Source organism: Mauremys mutica, chromosome 6 (assembly GCF_020497125.1).
Source record: "Mauremys mutica isolate MM-2020 ecotype Southern chromosome 6, ASM2049712v1, whole genome shotgun sequence".
In the NCBI taxonomy this organism is placed as follows: Eukaryota; Metazoa; Chordata; order Testudines; family Geoemydidae; genus Mauremys; species Mauremys mutica.
The window spans coordinates 118,345,210-118,366,795 of record NC_059077.1 but is presented as its reverse complement, the minus strand read 5'-3'; the positions used below and the strand labels follow the sequence as shown (position 1 = coordinate 118,366,795).

General features: G+C 47.7%; 1 protein-coding gene and 1 long non-coding RNA gene across 3 annotated transcripts in view; one reads left to right on the top strand and one right to left on the bottom strand.

The window, feature by feature from the left end:
• Positions 1 to 18,344, bottom strand: part of LOC123372279 (stimulated by retinoic acid gene 6 protein-like) — a 38,517-nt gene extending 20,173 nt beyond the window's left edge. Inside the window, exons 1-9 of one of the 2 annotated variants that reach the window (XM_045020284.1) lie at positions 18,112 to 18,344; positions 12,857 to 12,932; positions 11,035 to 11,135; positions 8,817 to 8,947; positions 7,159 to 7,279; positions 5,711 to 5,756; positions 3,240 to 3,368; positions 1,042 to 1,112; positions 355 to 466 (exon numbers count right to left, since the gene is read on the bottom strand). In XM_045020284.1, coding sequence (XP_044876219.1) covers positions 355 to 466; positions 1,042 to 1,112; positions 3,240 to 3,368; positions 5,711 to 5,756; positions 7,159 to 7,279; positions 8,817 to 8,947; positions 11,035 to 11,135; positions 12,857 to 12,932; positions 18,112 to 18,131 — 807 coding nt within the window. In that variant the 5' untranslated portion in view covers positions 18,132 to 18,344. Of the gene's footprint in view, positions 1 to 354; positions 467 to 1,041; positions 1,113 to 3,239; positions 3,369 to 5,710; positions 5,757 to 7,158; positions 7,280 to 8,816; positions 8,948 to 11,034; positions 11,136 to 12,856; positions 12,933 to 18,111 lie in introns of those variants that run through there. The other variant, XM_045020285.1, reaches the window with a different exon arrangement.
• Positions 1 to 21,376, top strand: part of LOC123372283 — a 43,085-nt gene extending 21,709 nt beyond the window's left edge. Inside the window, exons 3-5 of the long non-coding RNA XR_006580187.1 lie at positions 11,451 to 11,560; positions 20,741 to 20,886; positions 21,069 to 21,376. This is a non-coding gene — a long non-coding RNA (uncharacterized LOC123372283). The remainder of the gene's footprint in view (positions 1 to 11,450; positions 11,561 to 20,740; positions 20,887 to 21,068) is intronic.
• The last annotated feature ends 210 nt before the right edge of the window (positions 21,377 to 21,586 follow it).

Genomic DNA, 21,586 nt, shown 5'->3' with positions numbered 1-21,586 from the left:
CACACATGAGTATCATGTATTTCATGTGACACACACATACTTGGCAGCCTTTTCTCTCCTGCTTGCATCTCAAGCATCCTATCTTGAAGAAGATAAACTCCCATCAAACACCCATTGGCCTAGTTGGAAGGTACCCTGGTCAGGGAGCCAGTAGACTATGGATTCTGGTCTTAATGTAGCCAGTGGCGCTGTTAGATACATAGATGGTCCTTGTTTTAGTTTAATGGCAGAGATTTATGGGAGAGTTGTTTTTTCAACAACCTGGATTGAAATCCTTACAAAGCACACAAGGGCTGTGTGACGTGCTCCATTTGCAGTGATTCTTTTCAGGAAACAAGTGTGCAGTTTACTTACAATGTACAGGCAGATTAAGGCTAGCGCAGCTGTGCCAATCATTCTGCCTGGGAACTGAAAGCATGGGTCCCATTCATACACCTTGCGCTGGAACCAAGATTTCTGAGCCTGCCTGTTAATGGATGAAGATGGATAAACAGACTTGAAATGTTCGGTGATGACACAGGGACACTAGAGGCATTTCAAGGCCCCAAACCCATTCCAGCATCGTTCCCTCTCTCTCCATAAAAACAACCCAGCACACCTTCCTACCCCAAACTTCCCTCCCACTTGGCATGTCTGCAGAGGCCCCACTTGGCCTAAACAGGTGTCAGTCTTTCTCCTTCACACCCATTCTCAGCAGCCTACCTGCTCTCCAGCACAAAGCCACTTGGGGCTCACATCAGGAACCTCCACACTCCCACGGCCTCTAAGTCTGAGGTGAAGGAGATGGGAGACAGAGTGCTCTAGTGCACTGCTTATGGATGCCGTTCAGAGGAGAGATGGGGCAGGCCCGTCATGGATGATCAGGGATCCTCCCAGTGGCCAGAGAACATGCCTTGTCCCTGGCTCACCCCAGGTGAGCAGGCAGGGCCCCAGTGTGCATGTCAGTCAATAAGTATCAGCAGATTTAGAAGCTCATCAGAACCAAATCTGAACTCTCTCTGGCTCGGTGTTCCGGATCTGAAATGAAGATGCCATGCTCACCGCTCTGGGGGCTTCCTGACCAGACGTTTGACATACTGAGCCTGATGCACCTCCAGGAAATGATTTTCCTGCTGTTTTAAAGGAACAGGGATTGTCAGCATATCAAAGAATGTTCTTCATTCCACTAGAGAAAAGACAGCAGATTCAAACATATAGATCCAGTGCTGCCTTGTGGGTGCTGTATTAGGCCGGTCTAACACGTGGAACTCATTGCCAGGAGATGTTGCAAAGCCTAAAATTATAATAGGGTTCAGAGAAGAACTAGATAAATTCATGGAGAATAGGTCCATCAATGGCTATTAGCCAGGATGGGAAGGGATGCAACCCCATGCTCTGGGCGCCCCTAAACCTCTGCTGGGAATGGGCAACAGGGGATAGATCACTTGATGATTACTTGTTCTGTTTATTCCCTCTGAAGACAGGATCCTGGGCTAGATGGACCTTTGGTCTGACCCAGTATGGCTGCTCCTATGTTCTCATGATCTTAGTTATGAGGATACCTTACTGTGATGGGGGTACATCAGGCCTTTGCAGCCTCCTACTGGTGGCCCCACTGCTCTGCTGCACCCCACCCCAAGAAACAGTTCTCTGAGAGGAAAAGAGCAGCCATTTGGGGAACCAGGGAGATCTGGCTCTGCATCAGCCAGAATGGCTGGGGACCAACAACAGCCAACCAAGTTGCTGCCTACTGTCAGCAAGTCAGTTCCTTGCTTGAGCCAGAGGAATGAGGAGGGATGCTCTCTAGGCTGCAGCAAAAGGACCTGAGCCAGGCCAGGCAGGGCTCACTGCTGCCCACCAGCTATGGCAGGAGTTCAGAAGGACCCTGCCAATTCAATTCCAGATGGGCCAGAAACTAGTTTGTTTGTAATTGGCCCTGATGGGCAAGGAACTGCTTCTATTTTGAGTTTGTTACCCTCCGGAAGGGATTTTGGACTGTGTGAGGCTGGAGGGCTGAGCCACAGAAGACCTGTAGGGGTAGGCTGACACCTGCAGGGGTGCTGGAAGCCGAAGAGACTGGCAGCACCAGACTCAGCTGGCAATGCGGTGTTCAAGAGGTGAGTGCAACCCACCCTGCTTACACTGGCAGCCATAGGGAGAGGGGTGTGGCTAACAGGGGGCTCACCCCTTAATAGCTGGTGGGAGGGCCTGGGGTCAGACAGCCTGATTACTGAAGAGGCATACCTAGGTTAGATCAGGGGATTCCTTACAAAGAGCAGCAGGAAGATGCTGGTGAGGCTGACATGACAACAAAGCTGGGGCTAGGGCTGGTTGTTTGGATGAAGCAGACTGGGATAGCAGAAGAGCTCTGTGAGTGGCAGAAAAACAAGGGCTGACTATAAACTTTTGTGTTATGGACTTTATTTTGGGGACTCTGAATCATTTTTGTTATTAAGGACCTTGAGGATTATTTGAACCTTTCCTGTTATTAATCCAGGACTGGGTGAAGGTGTTAGCCACAAGGGAGACTAAGTGAAGTTCTGAGGGGGCCGAGGGGGCAGAACATATGGACCTTTCTAAAGCCCAGGCCTGCAGAGCTGCCAGGCAGTTGGCATCTCCAGGCTGCCACCCAACAGCAGCTGTAACCAGCTTGCGCTCCATTTCCCATGACTTGCTGTGGACACAGACCACGTTCCTCCTCAAGGGTTTGATAGACAACAGCCTCAGGGCTCCTGATTGACTCCCTGCCCTATGTAAACCCAAGGGCCATTCCAGGCAGCATCCAAGCAAGTGTGTGGCTCTTGTGTAGTTGCTATGACTGTTCCTGCATTCCTGGCTTTGAACATGACTTGTTCTAGACTTTGCCTCCTGACTCTCCTGGGATGCTCATCCCATGTAACTCCGGGTATATCTCCACTGCAATCATGGAACGCAGTATACTAGCCTACCCAGCACACTGGGTAATTACTTGAGTGGCTAGCCAGCACTGAAGTCCATCATGGGGTCTTGCAGGGGGAGGTGCTCTGCCATGTTTTAAGTCAGGTGGGTGGTGATTTTTAGAAATGTGCCAAGATCTCTGGTGTGAAATCAATTCTTGTTACTGGCTAAGGGTAAAACTCACCCTGGTGCAGAGGTGCACCAGCACAAAGTCTATGCACTGGTTAAATCCTACTTAACCCCAGGGGTCAGCGAAGGAGTTTTCCCAGGAAATGGGGAGAGAGAGCTTAATAAACTGGAAGCAGTTACCCAGGAATACTCACATCTGACACATCCATCTTTAAGTGAACCCTCAGTCCTTTCACAAACATCAGGGCAAAGCGGCCCAGCAGAAAAACCAGACAGAGCAGGGAAGGCCAATAAAATATGATCTTCTCATAGTCTCCCATCACCTGGGTGGGGAAAGCCAAATGTACAAATGTCATAGAACTCCTGATGGTGGGATAAGTCCAAAGAGTATGGAGGAGAGAGCGACGTACAGGCACAGACACTCTAGAGCAATGTGCAGCTGGACATCAGGGTGCCTCCTTAAAGAGGAACATGTGCCCCTGTGGAGTGACTGCTATCTCCTCCTGCCTCGTGGTCTGTGTGAGTGTGGAGTCGCATTCCACAAGCTGTGGCTCATCACCATCTTTGGTATACAAAACCACCACCGCCAAACCAGAGCGAGATGTCAGCAGGCCTGTCTGTCTCCTTGCTTCTCTCTCTCTTTCTCTCTCGCATTCGTACCGCACTCATCGCCATGGGATACGAGTGCTCAGCACAGCAACGATGTGCAGGTTTTCCCCCAGTCAGAGCTCTGATTGTTCCTCTACATCCCATGATGGTGCTTACTGCTAGGTGGAGACAAGAGCACTAAAGGCCAGTTTGGGGTGCTAGGTGCTTTTGAAAATGCCACTCTCTCCCTTTTCTGGCATCTAAATACCTGTAAAAAATGTGGCCATAAGACCCAGATCCAGCAGCGCACTTAAGCACATATCAATTCCCATTGATCTGAATTGGGCTTACATATGTGCTTAAGTGCCTTGCCAGATCAGGACCTAAGTCGCTGCTGCTCCCTCTGTGCCCATAGGGTTTGCTGTGACAGGACAAGGGAAGAGGGAGAATGGGGAGCAAGGGTCACTTGTCTAAAAAATGGGGCACAATTTCCGACAATGCAGGTAACTAGTCATCGGCACAGATTCCCAAGGGACATAGTGGAATCTCCATCACTTGATGTCTTTAAATCAAGGCTGCCAGTCTCTTTCTACAGCATCTGCTTGAGTTCAACCATATGTTCTGAGTTTGATGCAGGAATTCCCAAGTAAAAGTCCCTGAGCTGGGCTATACAAGAGGTCAGACTAGGTGATCATAACTGCCCCTTCTAGCCTTAAAAGCTACGAAACCATGACATACAAGGTCAAGGGTTAGCTGGCAGCACAGCACGCGTTGTCCTGGGGGAGAAGCCCTTCCTGTTTGTTGTAGTGTAAATATATTTATTTGTAAATCTCAGTCTACTTGCAGTCAGCCCAGTACCATGTCTCCGGTCAGAGATGAGACTGAGGACGCTGTTGTGATGGGAATTCTCTACTGAGTGTACTGGACACAGTCAGACTTTGCAGTTCCCCAGCTCCCAGGTATCTAACCCAACTAGCGAGGCCTCGCCTCACCACTGAGGGCCTCCCCAGCGTCTAGGCTGGACTAGTCCATGACAGGGCACTGGCCCTCAGAAGGAAATCCTTGTATGTCATGCTGGAACTGGGCTCTCAGCTGTTAGTGCCATGGTTTCTGTGTCTTGCAGTTCCACTGTACTCTCAGCCCCAGAAGGCAGGGCAGCCTGTCCCCTGTGCCAGGCACTCAAGGAAGTAAGGCTCCATCACAAACACCAACAGTTTGATGCTGCACAACTACTTATTTCTTAACCTAAATAGTGGGCAGAATTTGGGCAAAGCAAATGCATATCTCTATAAAGTTGTGATGCTTTCTGTCAGGCTCTGCGCTCAGTTCAAAACACTAGGGCTGTCTCTCAGCCATTTTCCAGATCTGCCAGGCTGTCTCACCACCTTACCAAATCACAGCAGGCAGACCAGATGGGAAGTGTGCTCAGGCCTGAGTTTAAACCCTCCAAGCCAGGTTCTCAGCTTGAGACTCCTAGTGCCGGGCACATACAATGTGCCCACCTTGACCCCAATCCTGCAACTGGATCCATGCTAGCAAACCCTTTACAATGATGAAGAGCCCCACTGAAGTAAATGAGGCTCCATGTTGATCAGGCCCAAGAGTGGGAGCCCTAATTTCTTCGGGAAATCAAAGTCCTGGCATGCACACCATGTAGTTTTGGATGTGGGGGCATAATCTGACCTCTGACAGTCCAAGAGCCTGTGTAGATATCTGATTTGCACATGCAGTCACGGGACTAGGTGTGCAAATTAGGTGGGCAATTACATGCGCATTTTTGTGCATGGCTCTAGGGTTCTTCCTCTTCCTCCATCTGGAAGCTTTTGGCATGAGGGCTTTCTCAGTTGGGGACCCCATCTGCGGCATTTACTCCTCTCAGTGGCCCCTCAAAACCCCAGGCGAGGCATCTTCTGGGAAGGATGTTGAACACATCTATTTTCCTTAGCAGTGGATTGAACTTTTGGTTAGATTATTTGGCTTTCTAGTTAAATCTCTGTTGCTAAAGTGCCCCAGGTGGCATCATAAACATTGGTAACATATAAAATAAAATAATCATCAGACAGAAATAGAAACTTACTTGTCCATGTGGGCACTGCACAATGTTTGTGATCGTGATTACGAACCTGGAAAACACACTGGTGTTACTCTCCTCCCGTGCTGCTCTCCAGTACTGCCATGATACCCCAGGCTGCTCTCCAGTACCCTGTCCCCCTATCCCAAGCTGCCCTCCAGTGTCCCCGGCACACTGCTCTCCGGTATAAAGATACACAGAACACGTACTCTAAACAGTGCTGTTGTAGCCCTGAGGATTAATCTGTTGGTCTGTATAAAATATCTTTTTGATAAAAGTGTGTAGGCTGCATAGATTAATAGAAATTTGCAATAAGCTGTAATGCAAGATACCTAGAAACTTCTAGGCCAGACATCCTGGCCAATTTCCTCTGTGACGCTGACAGCAACCTTTAAGACCCTTACTCAGAAAAGTAATAATAGGAGACAAACCTACGCAAAATGTCTAGGGACTTTTTGAATGTCTGCTAACCTTTCACCTAGTTAGGGTGAAAAGGAGGGTATTTCTGCCCACAAATCTAACAAGTACACCACAAGATACGTACATAGCTGTCATTAATACGTACATAAAAGGTCAACCTATGAAAACAGGTACCCTTACCTTTCCATGGGGGAAAGACAAATTTGGGCATAGGAGGAAGGATTTCTCCCTATAAAAAGGGTGACAATCTCCACCATTAGGCGGGCGATACATCTTTCTATTCTTATCGTCTCAACCTACTTCGAAGCCTCTTTCTCCTACGAAAGCTGTCAATACTAAGTTGTAGTATTAAGTCTTTTCACAGCTGTAAGTATGAAATAAGTCTTATTTCTGTTTTACTTTAAAACATCTAGTTTAAAAAAAGGGTTTAACCTATAACCAGTTTCTTTATAACTTCCTCTATCAGAGGTGTGAAATTCACTCTAGTGCTACTGCTGCAGAGTGCATTTAGAACTGTGATATTTGTAACTTTGTAATCTCAAACTGCTTTTAACATTTTACATTTACTTCTTGTTTTATTGATTTTAAATAAAAGGTCTTAATTGACTAATTTTGTCTCAGTGTAAATTTCCTGTCAGATATATCCCAATCTCCTTGTATAAATTCTGTGAAGCCTGATTCAAGACGAACTTTATCTTCTGATCACACATATTGGCGAGCCATACCCATATTATTAATATCTATTAATTATTATTAACATTATTAATTACTTAGAAAATTAATTATTAAATAAAACTAAATTAAGTGGATAAATTCCACTGTCCCTACTAACCCTCCCCAAATCAGGCTACACTGTGGGTGGAGAAAAGTGATGAGTGACCCAAACAGGGTTCAGTTCTGCAAGGTTCTTAGCACTGTGGCCCTGGTCCAGCAAAGCACTTAAGCACAAGGAGTCCCACTGAAGTCATTGTTCAGTGCTTTGCAGGATTAAGCCCAGCCAGCCAGGGGCTGGATCTCAGGGTAACATGACTTACCAAGTGAACGTGTAGAAGAATCCCAGCACAGACCCTGTGATCTGGAATTCCGTCGAGAGGCAGGCGAAGAAAGGGAAATATGAGAGGCCCACTTCAGTGGCTCCTATGAGAAGCACAATGGCTGGAGAGAAAGCAAAGGATGCCAGGCTGTTATTGTCAGTTCTGAAATCCTTGTCCAACCGTGAACTACCATCGGTCAATATCTGCTCAGCCCCAGTCTCCTCTCACTGGTTAGTGTCACAGCGGGGAAAGTGGATGCATTCCAGGGGGGTCTGTGGAGTTACACCGGTGTTCTAATGAGGCCCCTCTGACCAGAATCAAGGCCCTGGTCTCCTCTTGCGACTGAACGAGCTGCAGCTCTGCACATGCACAGGGCACCTTCTCACTGTCAAGGACTCCTTGAAGCTAAGTGACCTTCCGACAGAGCAGGAAGGTGACAAAAATACAGGAAATCCTGACAGAATGAGAAATCCTTCAGTATCTTCTAGTTTCCTTCAAAGAACAAACTAATTCAAAACCTACTCAGCTACCCCCCTACCTGACGTTAGCAAGTACGGCGCCTTTGGCAATCCCTGGGGTACATCTACTGGTGACCAATGGAAGCAGTTACACAAGCGGCTAAACAATACCTAGTAAAGGAGGAGTGTGGGCCTGAGTCTCCAAGGCCTTGTGCCTCCTGTCACCATGCACAGTGAGTGCCAGCTGGTTACAGGACAGTGAATGGTACTTTACACCCACTTTGAACTCGCTTGGCACCAGCTTCAAGGACGACACAGGGTGCCTGGCAGCAGAGAATCACGCCATGAGTGTGCAAAATGAGTATAGCTTTGATATAAGTCCATTAATGCTGACCCATTTGTACCTCTTAAGTAACTAACCCACCACATAAGTCACCACGGAAATTGGTCTTTTGTTTCCCGGGCTACGACAGTCCCTAGGAGTGTCACCTATCTATGCTGGGACACATGTACCAGAGTAACGACACCTCTGCAAACCCCAGTGCAGATGCAATATGCCAGTGCAATATGGGGCTTGCAGTGTAAGGCTTGCTAGCCCGTGCTGATGCCAGCCTGCATTTACAATGGTGCAGTACTCCTACACTGGGATTTACACTGGTAGCTACAGCTGTGCACATGTCCTCAGGTCCTGAGACAGAGGATCAGACTCTGATCTCAGTTACACCAGTTTAAATCCAGAGTAATCCTATCTTAACTGGAGTTACTCAGTTTGCAAACGGCAGAGGCCACTGGAGTTGGGGACAAGAATGATGATCTTTGGCCAAGTGACCACAGCTATATTAAATCTCTAATAGGAGATGTGTCCCAAAGGCAGCCTGTCTCTGCCATGGTGATAGGGTAGGGATGAGGGTGGAGGGAAAAGGCCACAGCCACCCCAAGCTACCAGATCTTCTTGATGTTCAGATCCACCCTAACGCTTCCCAGACCTAGGCCCTTACCTCATTCCCAGGCTTGACCAAGGCCACATGCCCAGCAGCATTATTGCATGAGGAAGCCACCAGGCCTCACAGAAGTGCCCATGCAAAGATAACCCCTTCCCCGGGTTTAAGGTTGCTCCAAATGCCAGACTGGAGAGCTAGAGAAGGAAAAGATGGACGAATACCCCCCTCTCTAGCGTGGTTTGTGTGATCTGCACCATACCTTGGGCCCACTTGGGCACTCGTAGTGGCAGGTAACCTTCTGAAAACAGGAACATAACTTTATTGGCTGTAGCTCCAAATGCAATACCAAATGACCATCGGTTGCTGAATGTCCCAACAAAATCCAAGGGTCTGTGAACAAAGAGCAATTCCTGCTGCTGAATCCAAGGTTCCCACTCTGCTCTGCTCCTCAGACTTGATTTAACTGCAAACGCCACCAGTCCCTCTTCTGATCCCCTTTCCTTTTGCTTTTCTTTCTAAAGGGTGTGCTCTGGCTCAGCCAGAAGTGATGAACCTGATACAGGAATCACTGGCTGACATTCCATGGCCTGGGTCATACAGGAGGTCAGAATAGCTGATCCTAATAGTTCCTTCTGGTCTATGAATCTATGACTCTGTTTCTCTTCATGAAGTGAAAAAGCCTTGGCTGGAATGATTTAGTTGGTGTTGGTCATGCTTGGATCAGTGGGTTGGTCCAGATGACCTCCTGAGGTCTCTTCCAACCCCAATATTCTATGATTCTAAGTGGTGTTGTGACAGCTTTGTCTCTGTCAAGGTCTGTGCTAGCCTTTGGAAGTTCTGTGGCTCCTTCATCAACTTCTTTAATAAAGCTCCAGCCATCTCCCTGATCTATGATGTCCTCTTCCTGAAAAATCTTCCTTTTGGCTCTGAAAATTTGAACATGTTAGCTGGATGTGGAGTGACGCCCTATTGGGCTGACCCTGATATCACCACTGACCTTGGAGATAGCAGGACTCTGTCAAATGTGCCGTGATTAGCATCAGCGTCCCTTACTGCTGGAGATGGGTAGGCCCTTGCGGCCAGCATGGGATGTGCATGGCAAAAACTACCTGGGAATCCTGACCCCTAGACAAACCTTGGCTGCCGGTGGGTGCTGAGTCGGTGCCTATGGCTGTGCATATGGGGCAGTGAGAAGAAAAGCACTCGCTACACTACATCCTGGGGCCCTGCCGCTCTTCTCTGCCATGCTCTGGACACCTGTGCATACTTTGAACCCCAAAAGACTTAACAGGTTGCCTTTTGTTCATTTTTTCTGTGTATCAGCATCAGGCCCACGGTGTCCTACTGCTCTGGGCAGCAGTAACCAGCTCTTGGCAGGCAGCTGCACCTTTCCATGGGATAATTCAAACATTTCAGTGAGTCCTTTGGCATCCTTGAGCCAAATGGGAAAACACGGGAGTTGGCTGGGCCTAGCGGAAGCTCACTTCATAGTAACAAATGGCCAGGCCCTCTAGTAAGGAGGTTCCCATGTGTGTAGTAGTTCAGTGCTTCACACCTTCCCCTTCACAGAGTGTTCACAGCCAGATGCACTGCTGGCTGGCTGCCCCAAGTTTTCTCTTTAACTGGGTGCTGCTGTATATTCCAGATACAGCCATCAGCCCCTTCATGGAGTAGATTTCTGCAGACTATATCCCTGTCCACACATTCTGAATGAAGGGGACTATGGAGATCAGTTAGCTAATAAGACACCAAGGGGATGGAAGCAGCTTGTGGGGAACATGTGCTTATCAAAACACCCAGTGCAGCTGTGGGTTAGCAAATCCCTTCCTGCGGAGAGGTTTGTGAGGACCCATGGGGAGGCTGTGTCTAGCACTGCGGGGCTGCTCAGAGACAGGAGAGGACACCAGGAGTCCCTCCCTCATCTTCCACAGGGGCGGTGAGCTTTCTGCAGCACTAGAAGGGATTTCAGCCTTTCCAGAAATGACCCAGTGACTAGCGGAGACAGCCAGGCATGTGGGAGTGCATTCCACTCTCTCCACAGGCCAGGGGCATTGGGCCTGCTTCAGAGACAATGGGCCTGAGTCTCCTCTCGGGTACCCTGCGTAAATCAGGAGTGACTGCACTGAGATGGATGGAGTGGCCCTGGGGTAAATCAGGTGTCAGTGAAAGGGGGATCAAACCCATAATGTAGTTGATATTTCTGTGGCAGATGAATATATACAGAGCATCTGAATGACTGATTGAAGCAGCCTTCTTGTTTCTGGTGAAACCCGGCAGCGAGAGCTGGACACGGTAAGGGGCTGCAGAGGCATTTCCTCTCCAAACTCAGCTTCCTGAATTAAAAGTTCATCATCATCTCACTCTCCTCCCACCTCTCCAGAGCCCAGCAGCCTGCTGTAAGAGTTAAGGGGAGCATAGAACAGCCATGCCTTTGGAAACGGCCGGGACCAGCAGCAACGAGTTATGCTCAGACTCACATGACAATTCCAAAGCGGCCATTGAGAAGGTGCAATTTTCCATCTATCTGACTTCTGCTCATTCTTCTTTCAAGGAAGGACAGCACCAAAATGATGGCAAACTACAAGGAAAGGAGAATAACTATGAGATGGGAGTGTATGAGCCATTGACTCTAGGAAAGAACACAGCCTACTAGGACCATAGAGATGGGGAAGATGCACTAAATCATAGACTCCGTGACACTGGCAATGCAGAACAGAGCCCCTTCCTGAGGCCACACCCTCTCGGGTGTTACGCTGATACTATCACACATTGCTAGGCCTCCAGGTTTCCTTGGTTTCCTTTTCCCACTTTGGAGCTTTCCTTTCCTGCACCAGTATGTGATCTTTTCTCCCACTTGGATTGTTGACAATCTGACTTTGACTTCTCTCCCCAGCCTCTCCCTCGTGGGGTGATTTTTCTACCCAACTACATGCTCCTTAAGAGAATCCCATCCAGCTCTCGGTGTAAGGAAGAGGCCCATAGCACAGGGGACCAAATCCAAAGGTGAGTGTAAGAGGCTGTGATTAAGTCCTCTTAGTGTGTAAGTTATTGACAGACAGTCACACTCTTCCTCAGCCTGGACATCTCATTCTGGGTACACCACCACAAAAACCTGATGCTCAGACTCAGTCAGACTCAACTCACAATTGGGCCCAAGGTGTGGTGTGAGTATGAAAAGCAGAGATCCTTTGGGTTCCACAAAGATCCAGAGGATCCTGCCCACCCAGAATGACTGCAAACATGACTGAATCAGTTCCCCTAGGCAATAAGCCTAATAAGCTAACTCTATGAAAGGAAACAGGTTAAGTAAATCCCCCCAGAGCCCACACACAAGTTGTGTGTACACATAAGATCTTAGAGCATATTTAAAATCAATATGAGGGAACACTGAAATTTGGCACATGTATGTTTGTAGATATCAGCATGGGTGGTAGGTTTGTAGAAATTCTGGTGGTGCCCAGAACCTACCGCCCAAACTCTGCTCTCCAAACTCCACCCCCTACCTGCCTAAGGAGGGAGTTTGGGTGGGGGGAGGAGGTCTGGGGTGCAGGCCCTGGGCTGGGGATTAGGGTGCAGGGTCACAGGCTCCAGGCTGGGGCAAGGTGTGGGGGTGCAGGAGGGGGTGAGGGGTGCAGACTCTGGGTGGGAGTTTGGGGATGGGAGGAGGTGCAGGCTCTGGGAGTGAGTTTGGGGGTAGGAGGGTGTGTGTGGGAAGGGGGAGGGGGTGCATGCTCTGGGAGGGAGTTTGGGGATAGGAGGGGGTACAGGGGTGAAGGCTGTGGGGCTGGGGATGAGGGGTTTGGGGTGTGGGAGGGAGCTCAGGGCTAGGGCGCACTAGGACCCTGCGGCAGCAGTTGATGTGGGGAGCTGGCAGAGCGGAGTCAGCATGGAGCTGCAGGCTCCAGGGCCCAGGGGCAGCAAGTGGGGGCTGGGGGTCACTGCGGGAGGCATGTGGGGCTGGTAGGCGGGGCTGGGAGAGAGACCCGGCCCCAAACATTGGTGGAGCCAGGCCCCCAGTCCCTGAAATGGCTGGAGCCCAGACACCACGAGTGTATATCACTCACTACCCCTGGATATTAGGACGGCTTGTTTCCCATATAAAATTGTTGCAAGCATTTTTCAGTTTCCTGCCAACATTTTGCAGTGTTTCAGTGCCTGATGCTATTGTGGCTTGTTTCTGAATTGAGAGCTGTCATTGCAGCAAGGAATCGATCCATTATTGCACATAATCAAGATACATTTGACAGTACTTCTGCTGAGCATGGCAGCTCTAGGCCACTGGTGACTTGGTTTACTTACCGATGGAATAAGAGAGTAATGCAGAACCAGCTCCATGTCTACCGAACTCTCACAAGTGACATTTGTCTGCCAGTCCCTGGAGACACGTGAGCAGATAATAAACACATTAGTTTAGCATACACAAACCCCTCTCCTGGAGTATGCTCTCTGAATAGCAGACCTTTGATTGTGAGTGTGTAGAAAATAACTCAAGAAAGTCCAAGTGGTTCCAATACTAACACATCTACGAGATAGCCAGCTGGAAGATAATTCTGGATTTTGGTATGCCAGATGCTTCAGAGAGAATGAACAGAACAGGGCAATTATCAAGTTATCCATCCCCTATCATCCAGTCCCAGTTTCTGGCAGTCAGAGGCTTAGGGACACCCAGAGCATGGGGTTACATCCCTAATCATCTTGGCTAATAGCCATTGATGGACCTATCCTCCACGAACTTATCTCATTCTTTTTTGAACCCCATTATATTTTTGGCCTTCACAACATCCCCTGGCAATGAGTTCCACAGGTTGACTCCTTTTGTTTGTTTTAAACCTGCTGTCTATTAATTTCATTGGGTGATCCCTGGTTCTTGTGGCTTGTGAAGGGGTAAATAACACTTCCCTATTCACTTTCTCCACACCAGTCACAATTTTATAGATGTCTATCTGTAGCGGGGCAGCTGCCCCACACCTGGAGAACAGGGGTTAAAACAGCCAAGGTAGGCTGATTGGAGTAGCAGCTACAGCTGTGGCCAGCTCAATTAGGGCCCAGCTGGCCCTGATAAGGGGGCTGTGGGCCAGAAGCTGGAGGACTCTCTCTCCAGCCTTGGAGGGAGAAGGACCGGGCTGCCCGGGAGCTCAGGGTACAGGGAACATAGCAGGGCTGGGGAAAGGCAAGAGGAGCTCAAGCGTGGCAACTCCCCAGGCTGTGGGCCTGGTTAAAGGCCAAGACAGGAACGGGGGTTGCAGAGGCAGTAGCCCAGAGATAGGCAGAGGCAGCTGGTCCGAACCCCTTGCCAATGATGAGTGGCCATGACAGACTGCAGTTTGCCCCAGAGAAAGGGGGCTAGATGACGACTGGCAGTAGCCACTGAGGCAAGGTGGGTGAAAAGGTTAGGGGTTCCCCTGGGAGGGGAGACCCAGAGTGTGGGGGTACTGCTGGGGCAGAGCCCAGATGAAAAGGGCACCGGGGTCTGGGAGGGACACAGGGGCCAGCAGCAGGCGAGACATCAGCCAGCAAAGGGTGCTCCGGAGCTGGAAAAGAGCTAATTCCCAGGACGACCAGCAGGAGGCGCCACACTGGTGAGTCATCGCATCCCTACACTATCATATCCCCCTTTAGTCTTCTCTTTCCCAAGCTGAAAAGTTCCAATCTTTTTAATCTCTCCTCATATGGAAGCTGTTCCATGCCTCCTAATCATTTTTGTTGCTCTTCTCTGTACTTTTTCCAAGTCTAATATATCTGTTTGGTGATGGCAGGACCAGCGCTGCACACAGTATTCAAGGTGTGGGTGTACCATGGATTTATATAGTGGCATTATGATATTTACTGTCTTATTTCCTATCCCTTTCCTAATAGTTCCTAATATTCTGTTTGCTTTTGTGACTGCCACTGTACATTGAGCGGATGTTTTCAGAGAACTATCCACAGTGACTTCAAGATCTTTCTTGAGTGGTAACAGCTAATTTAGATCCCATTATTTTGTATGTATAGTTACTTGAGATTATGTTTTTCAATATGCATAACTCTGCATTTATCAACATTGAATTTCATCTGCCATTTTGTTGCCCAGTCACCCAGTTTTGTGAAATCCCTTTGTCATTCTTCACAGACTGCTTTGGACTTAATTATCTTGAATAATTTTGTATGGTCTGCAAACTGCTACCTCACTGTTTACCCCTTTTTCCAGATCATTTATGACTATACTGAACAGCACTAGATCCAGTACAGATACCTGTGGACTCTGCTATTTACTTCTCTCCACGGTGGAAACTGACCATTTATTCCTACCCTTTGTTTCCTATCTTTTAACCAGGTATTGATCCATGAGAGGACCTTCCCTCTTATTCCATGACAGCTTACTTTGCTTATGACCCTTTGAGGGACCTTGTCAAAGGCTTTCTGAAAATCTAAGTACACTATATCCCCTGGATCACCCTTGCCCACATGCTTGTTGACCCCCTCAAAGAATTCTAATAGATTGGTGAGGCATGATTTCCCTTTACAAAAGCCATCTTGATTCTTCCCCAACAAATAGTGTTCATCTATGTGTCTGATAATTCTGTTCTTCACTATAATTTCAACCAGTTTGCTCGGTACCGAAGTTAGGCTTACCGGCCTGTAATTGCCAAGATCGCCTGTGGAGCCCTTTTAAACTCATATTAGCATCAGACCTTCATCAGCCCCTGGGGAATCTGCAGCTAAGTTAACACAGTCTGACCCAACCCTGCATTTTCTAGAGTGCCAGCTCTCTTTCTACTGCATAGCTCCCACATATCTCTTTGGTGCCAAAGGAGTGGGCCTGGAGGAGTGAGCACTACATGCGACCCAACACATGCAGTTGCACACAACCGCTGGAGTTCAAATGTGCATTAGACAGTGATTGAGCAGACACAATGCCAAAAATAGACACCAGGAAATGTTTGCAATTCATGGTCCCTGCAAATATGAGGCAGATGTTGGCTCTAATGCATCTCAGGACAAAACTGTTTTCATCAACATACGACAGAGTGACTGTCTTCTGTGTCATTGCAGCAAGGCCTGGCACGCACACAGCTGCTGGAACATGGAAGATTCACACTGACATCAAGGGAGCTTAGCTGATTTATTCAGCTGAGGAGCGGGCCTAATTTTCTTTCAATTGCACTGGTGTGGCTTCTTTTGAAGAAAATGGTTTTCACTACAGTATAACTGAAAACAGAATTTGTACCAGTATTTTACATCTGCACAGCACTTTCCATGCTGATAGGTCCCAAAGCACCTCACAAGCTACATATACAGTGTGCACCACCAATGAAATGCAGCCATCTCTGAGAGGTTGAGAGCAGCAGCCAACTGATGAAGCAGGCTGCACTGTGTGGGGACAGAGTGGGGTCTGATTCTGATCTCACTTACTCCAGACAAGCATCAGAAATCATGGAGATACAAGAGTGTATAAACCAGGGTGAGCTCAGAATCAGACCTCAGGATGAAGACATTTTGGGCAAGGACCCTGAGAAAAGCCTCTGCACTTACAAAAGGTGCCATGCTGAGAGGTTTAGTGTCCAAACAGCACAGGACCTTCATTATTAAGTTGTCATCTGAAACCTCCCCAGAGCTCGCTGTATGGCATGCATTTTATCTGCCTTGGGAGGATTAGGGGATAAATCAACCTTGCTGGAATCTGCTCCTGGAGTTTAGATCACTCAAGGCCCCTTTCCTATAGAAATCTTGAGGCAGTGTGCTCATTTGCATGGCAGTACCCAGAATTCTCCTCAGGTTTACAGCGCTCACAGGTAAACTGGCATCTGAACTGTGGAAACAAACTGACCTGCTAAGCTGTGCTCATGGAGGGCTGGGATCTTTAGCCCTGTTATATTGACTTTCCAAGTGAGAACTGGGGACACCCTTGCCTCCAGAGCCTCCAGAAATGTGGTGAGTTTGAATCCCGGTGAGGGGGGATTTCTGCTTCTGTGTTGGACAGGTGGGTTACAAATTTAGCATTGTCTTCAGAAAATACTGCACTTATACCATACACAGGAGTCCACTGTAGAGTATCATATCTCATTGATTAAACAACAGATGGAAAACTTCCCCCTCTAGTTAAACATTGGCACAGTGCAATCAAGAGAAAGGCAAAGGTCCTGCTTGGGGAATCCTGATCTTAATTCAACTCTGCTCAATGGGACCTGGCACTTTGTGTTTGAGCACGACTGGCCTTTACATCAACACTTCCTTCTAGTTTGCATATAAAGCCATACAGACGACGAAGAGTCACAGGTAGTAGAAAGAGTAATACTGACCTTCTAAATCCCTAAGCCGGGGGACCTAGTACATCATTCTACTTTTAGGGAGATAGGGCACTGAGACTATTTTGGTATAGGTTGGCAAATGAAGAGAATGTCCTTTGATTTCTTCCATCATGTTCTGGTGATCAGGACTGTTATTGAGACAGTAATGTATAGTATGTACTGGATGCTCCTTTAACTTATAGATTCTAAGTCCAGAAAGGGCTGTTATGTCCATCTATTCTGAGTTCCCATATAACACAGGCCAGACAATTATACTCTGTGGTTCCTGCAAGAAGTCCATGACTTATGGTTCAGCTAGATAAGAACGTGTTTTATGAAAATGGGATGGGTGTTGGAGAATTTCATGTATCAGAGGGGTAACCGTGTTAGTCTGGATCTGTAAAAGCAGCAAAGAATCCTGTGGCACCTTATAGACTAACAGATGTATTGGAGCATGAGCTTTCGTGGGTGAATACCCACTTCGTCGGATTCAAGAATTTCATGTACAGTCTGTTCTAGGACAGTAACAATTACTTTGCTGTAGAGTCATTTTTCACTGTTTTTATAGCAGTGTGGGATAATTTTCGTGCATGACTATTTGCCAGTTTATCATCTGATGTACTGCTTTTGTACAAATTTAACAATTATTGGAAAATCAAGGCAAATACAAACTACCAATAACTGTAGCACATTTACTGAAAAAATACACCGAAGAAAGATTGGATCTCTACAGATTGTGATGGTATCGATTAGACCAGGGCTCTCAAGTGGAGCACTGGTAGAAATGATTAACAGGCCCCCCTGCCTGTGTCCATGTGGGAGGGATTTGGCTGAGAGTGCACTTTGCTGCAGAACCCAGACACAGTGCACTGCTTCCAGCTGTAACAGAGCCAATCCCAGTGAGTGTTTTACCTCCTTTGTTGACACTGGCACTGATTCTCTTGTGGCACAGGACACACCAGGAGTGACTTATGGAAGCCAGTGCAGTTAGATTGTGTAAAAGCAGTGTGAAATCAGAATTGGGGCTACTGCTGTGTATCTCATTTTGCTCCTTGCTGTAGTTGTGGTTTTTCTTTTAGTTCCTCAATAATGGAGGCCTCAGGATTGCAGTATCCAGTGACTCAGATTGAAAAAGAGACTAGATTCTGCAGACCACACACCTCTCGTTTGAATGACGTGTTGAAAGTACCGTATAAAATCAGCCCTTGTGGACCCAGGAGCTGGGCAACTGCACTTTAACCCCCTCAAAGCCAAGCCCATCCTCCCAGCTTTCCTGCTTACACTTACCATGCCTTTGCAGAGAGCATCTTGGCGGTGCAGCAGAGAGCTCCACGAGGAGCTAATGCACGGTGCTGCTGCTGAGTGCAGACGTGAGCAATAACTCAGATCTCAGAGCTGGCACTTGGTGGGCACTCTTCCTGGCTGCTGCACTGCAATCCTCTCAGCCTGCAACTAGGCGCCTTGCTTCAGAACTCCTCCCCACCTCCACTCAGCAGGAAAGCAGACATCCTGTCAGACACTGACTCCAGGGTAACTCTAAAGGAGAGGAAGTGACCTCTTCCTGATTTACTGGCCAGTAAGTTTGCTGCTTTCTCCCAGCTGTCACGGAAGCAGAGACCGATTGGTTAGTTTTTGCCAGGCTTCTTACTGGGAAATGAATCAAGTTTTAACTATGCTGTCTGCGCCCATCCTTATAAAAATTCCTGTGCATGTTACATGAATTCAGGACCTTCAAAAGTGAGATTTGAAATCGTTATAAGCCAGGAAACCCAGTATCCAGCTGTTGAGCACCGTGTAGGTGTATGCATTTGGATATGGTTTCTCAAGCTCAGGAATAGGCTTCCAAGGGAGGTTGTGGAAACACCATGATTGGAGGTTTTAAAAAACACATTGGACAAACATGTCAGGGGTAGCCTAGGCTTATTGGATCCTACCACAGTGCAGAGGGCTGGACTTGACTACTCGTCAAGGTCCCTTCCAGCCTGACATTTCTATGATTCTGTGATTGCATCTTCTTTGCAAAATCTGACACTGTCACTTACCCAGTTCCTTTTAATGGTCAATAAACACCACGAGCACTTTCAGTCGCTTAATCCTCTGAAGAAAGGGGGATGAGTAGATTCTGTGCCTGGCCTGTTAATTTTTCATCATAGTTTTGCAAGCATGCATTGAACGATCACATAACACTAGGCAATGTAACATACTAAGTAGCATATATTTACCTTCCACTGCCACTAGCAGTGGAGGTGTTTTTCAGCATGGCCACCCGGACGTGAACATAGAACACCAGAACTAGGAAGAGAGGGACCACCAATATGAAAACACCCCCCACGAGCATCAGGGTTTTGTGCCTGGAGGTGTCCTCACATGACAGCTTACCCAGCGACGGGGTTTCACAGAAGAAATGGTTGATGACAGAGATATTGGCTAGTGTCATTCAGTCGCACAATCCAAGCCAAAAGTGCTCAGTCACGTAGTTGGGAGCAGCTTACATGCCAGAGGCTGTGCATGAACAGCCCAGGAGTGGGGGTTCTCTCAGCAGAGCAGGGTAAGGCTGGCTCCCAGAGTCGAGGATTGGATATCACGTGTCAAATGTCAGTTCTATGTAAACTGAAAAACTTAATCATTTGTTCAGTCTTAAGGTCCTAAACCACAAAGGAGTTGGATTAACTGTCTTTGGGGGATGTTTTAACTCCTAAGGGCAGATGTTGTCGTTAAATATAACAAGGTGGGGAAGTATGGCTGGCTTACTTCCAAAGGAGGAAATCTTGATAGACCAGCCCTTCCAAAAGAGAATACTCAACAATATTAGCTCTTATAGCAACAGATCCTAACAAGCTACCAGTGACGGGATGTGCCTACTCAGTGACACTATCTATTTCCTAGTCTCATCAGACTTGGCACGGTAGGGAGGTAGGCCTGAGGTTTTAATATTGTTCAACAGACCTCCCTGATTTCCCTGTCTTATGGTCTGCCATTGCCACAGAAGTGTCTGTATTTAAACACTGTCTCCCAAAATAAATACTACAGCATTCAGACAAAGACTAGGCTCATATAATATGTGAAAAACCTGAGTAAGTGGTCTCCTTTTTTATGCCTCTTGGAGCAACTACATCTATATCTCCTTCCTCACCACTGACCCATAATTCAACCTTTAATCTCATCATCAGGGTTCTACAGAAAATGATGCTTGTTGAGTTTCTCTTCTAGCGCCACATACGTGACCACTCATGAGCTTCTGCCAGTACAGAAATACACCTGCCGCTTCCTGGGTTGAACCAGCAAGGGTCTTGACCATCTGTTTGGTGGGTGGTAAGCTACTACTTTCTTCCAAGGCTTATTGCCACCATGCCAGTTGACCTACATTGCTCTCTACCCATAGTACCCTGTCAGACATGAAAATCTTTCCCTCTGAGCCAGAATCCAGAGGTGATATTACTCTGCTAGTATGACTGACTTACTATTCCTGCAATGGTCACCAACCTTAGTCTCTTTTGAGCATAAACTAAAGACACCCAAAGGTATAAAACATAGCCTTAGGTCTCAAATACTACTGCTTCTAATTGGAAGTGCCTTTGTTTCCTTTAGACACAAGTGGTATCCTAGACTTCACCTTCTACTCCCAGTTTCTCTCAGCTCAGTTAGCACAGGCAGTTCTGTTGCTGCTGCTTGGAGACTCTGGGTGAAATCCGTTAGCACCAACATAATTTAGCAAAGACGAAGTTGGGATACCACTTGCTATGGCAGTACAGTTCCCCTGAAAAGTAACCAGCCATGAGGAACAAGGAAAGAATGGGATTTTTACCACCTGGTGCAGCTGTGATATATAAAGTGCCAAAAAAGCTACTCCTTGGGGAATTCTGTGCCACGGTGTGCATCCATAATTAATGTGCCATGCATATTTTTTTTCCTGCAGAAAGTAACTTTTGCCAGAAAGTTGCAGCAGTTCCGCCTTTTGCCCACCAGAGGATACTGTGGCACTAGAACAGAGCAGCAGTTCCCAGCCAGCCCCAGCTTCCATGGGGATGAGAAAGAGCCTGCCTTCTTCACAGCACCTGCCAGGTCAGGAGACAGGGGATATGGAGAGACAGACAGCATGGGGCACAAAGGGTTGCTGGGGGTCACAGACAGACATAAGGGCTAGTGGGTGAGGACCGACTGGGGCAGGGGCTGAATGGGAGTGGAGATGCAGGGTCACTAAGACTGCATTACAGTGCTTACTACCTCCTTTTTGTGTCTCAAAGTACCAGCTAATGTGGTGTCTCCCACTGGGCTCTGGGCTGACACTTGAAGGACAGATGGAAAGCGCTGTCTGTGGGACACTTTCCCTGCGTTGCCAGAGAGTGGAAGACTGTGCCAGTGCAAGCTCCAGGATCGTCAGAACTTGACTGAATAAACTGATTTCTTCAGAAAGCAAGCCTCTCTCAGGTGTAAAAACGTACGGGGGCCTGATGCATCACAGCATTGCTAGTGAGCAATCGCACTGATCCCCTACTGTCACCAGTATGAATATGACTCATCTCAGCAGGGATTAAAAATTGTTCCCACTTCATGGAAGTTTGGTAGTCTCTATTGAGAAACTTGCAGTTCCAGTTTCCATGTCCCATATTCATGACTATAGTTTGCAGTAAATTGTAAGCTGTTGGGAGTAAGAACTGTCCTTCGCAATGTTTTATACAGGGCCTAGCACAGTGAGGCCCTGATCTCAGTTGGGCCCTTTAGGGAGATCTCCAGTAAGGCCAGAATTGCCTTGCTGGCTATA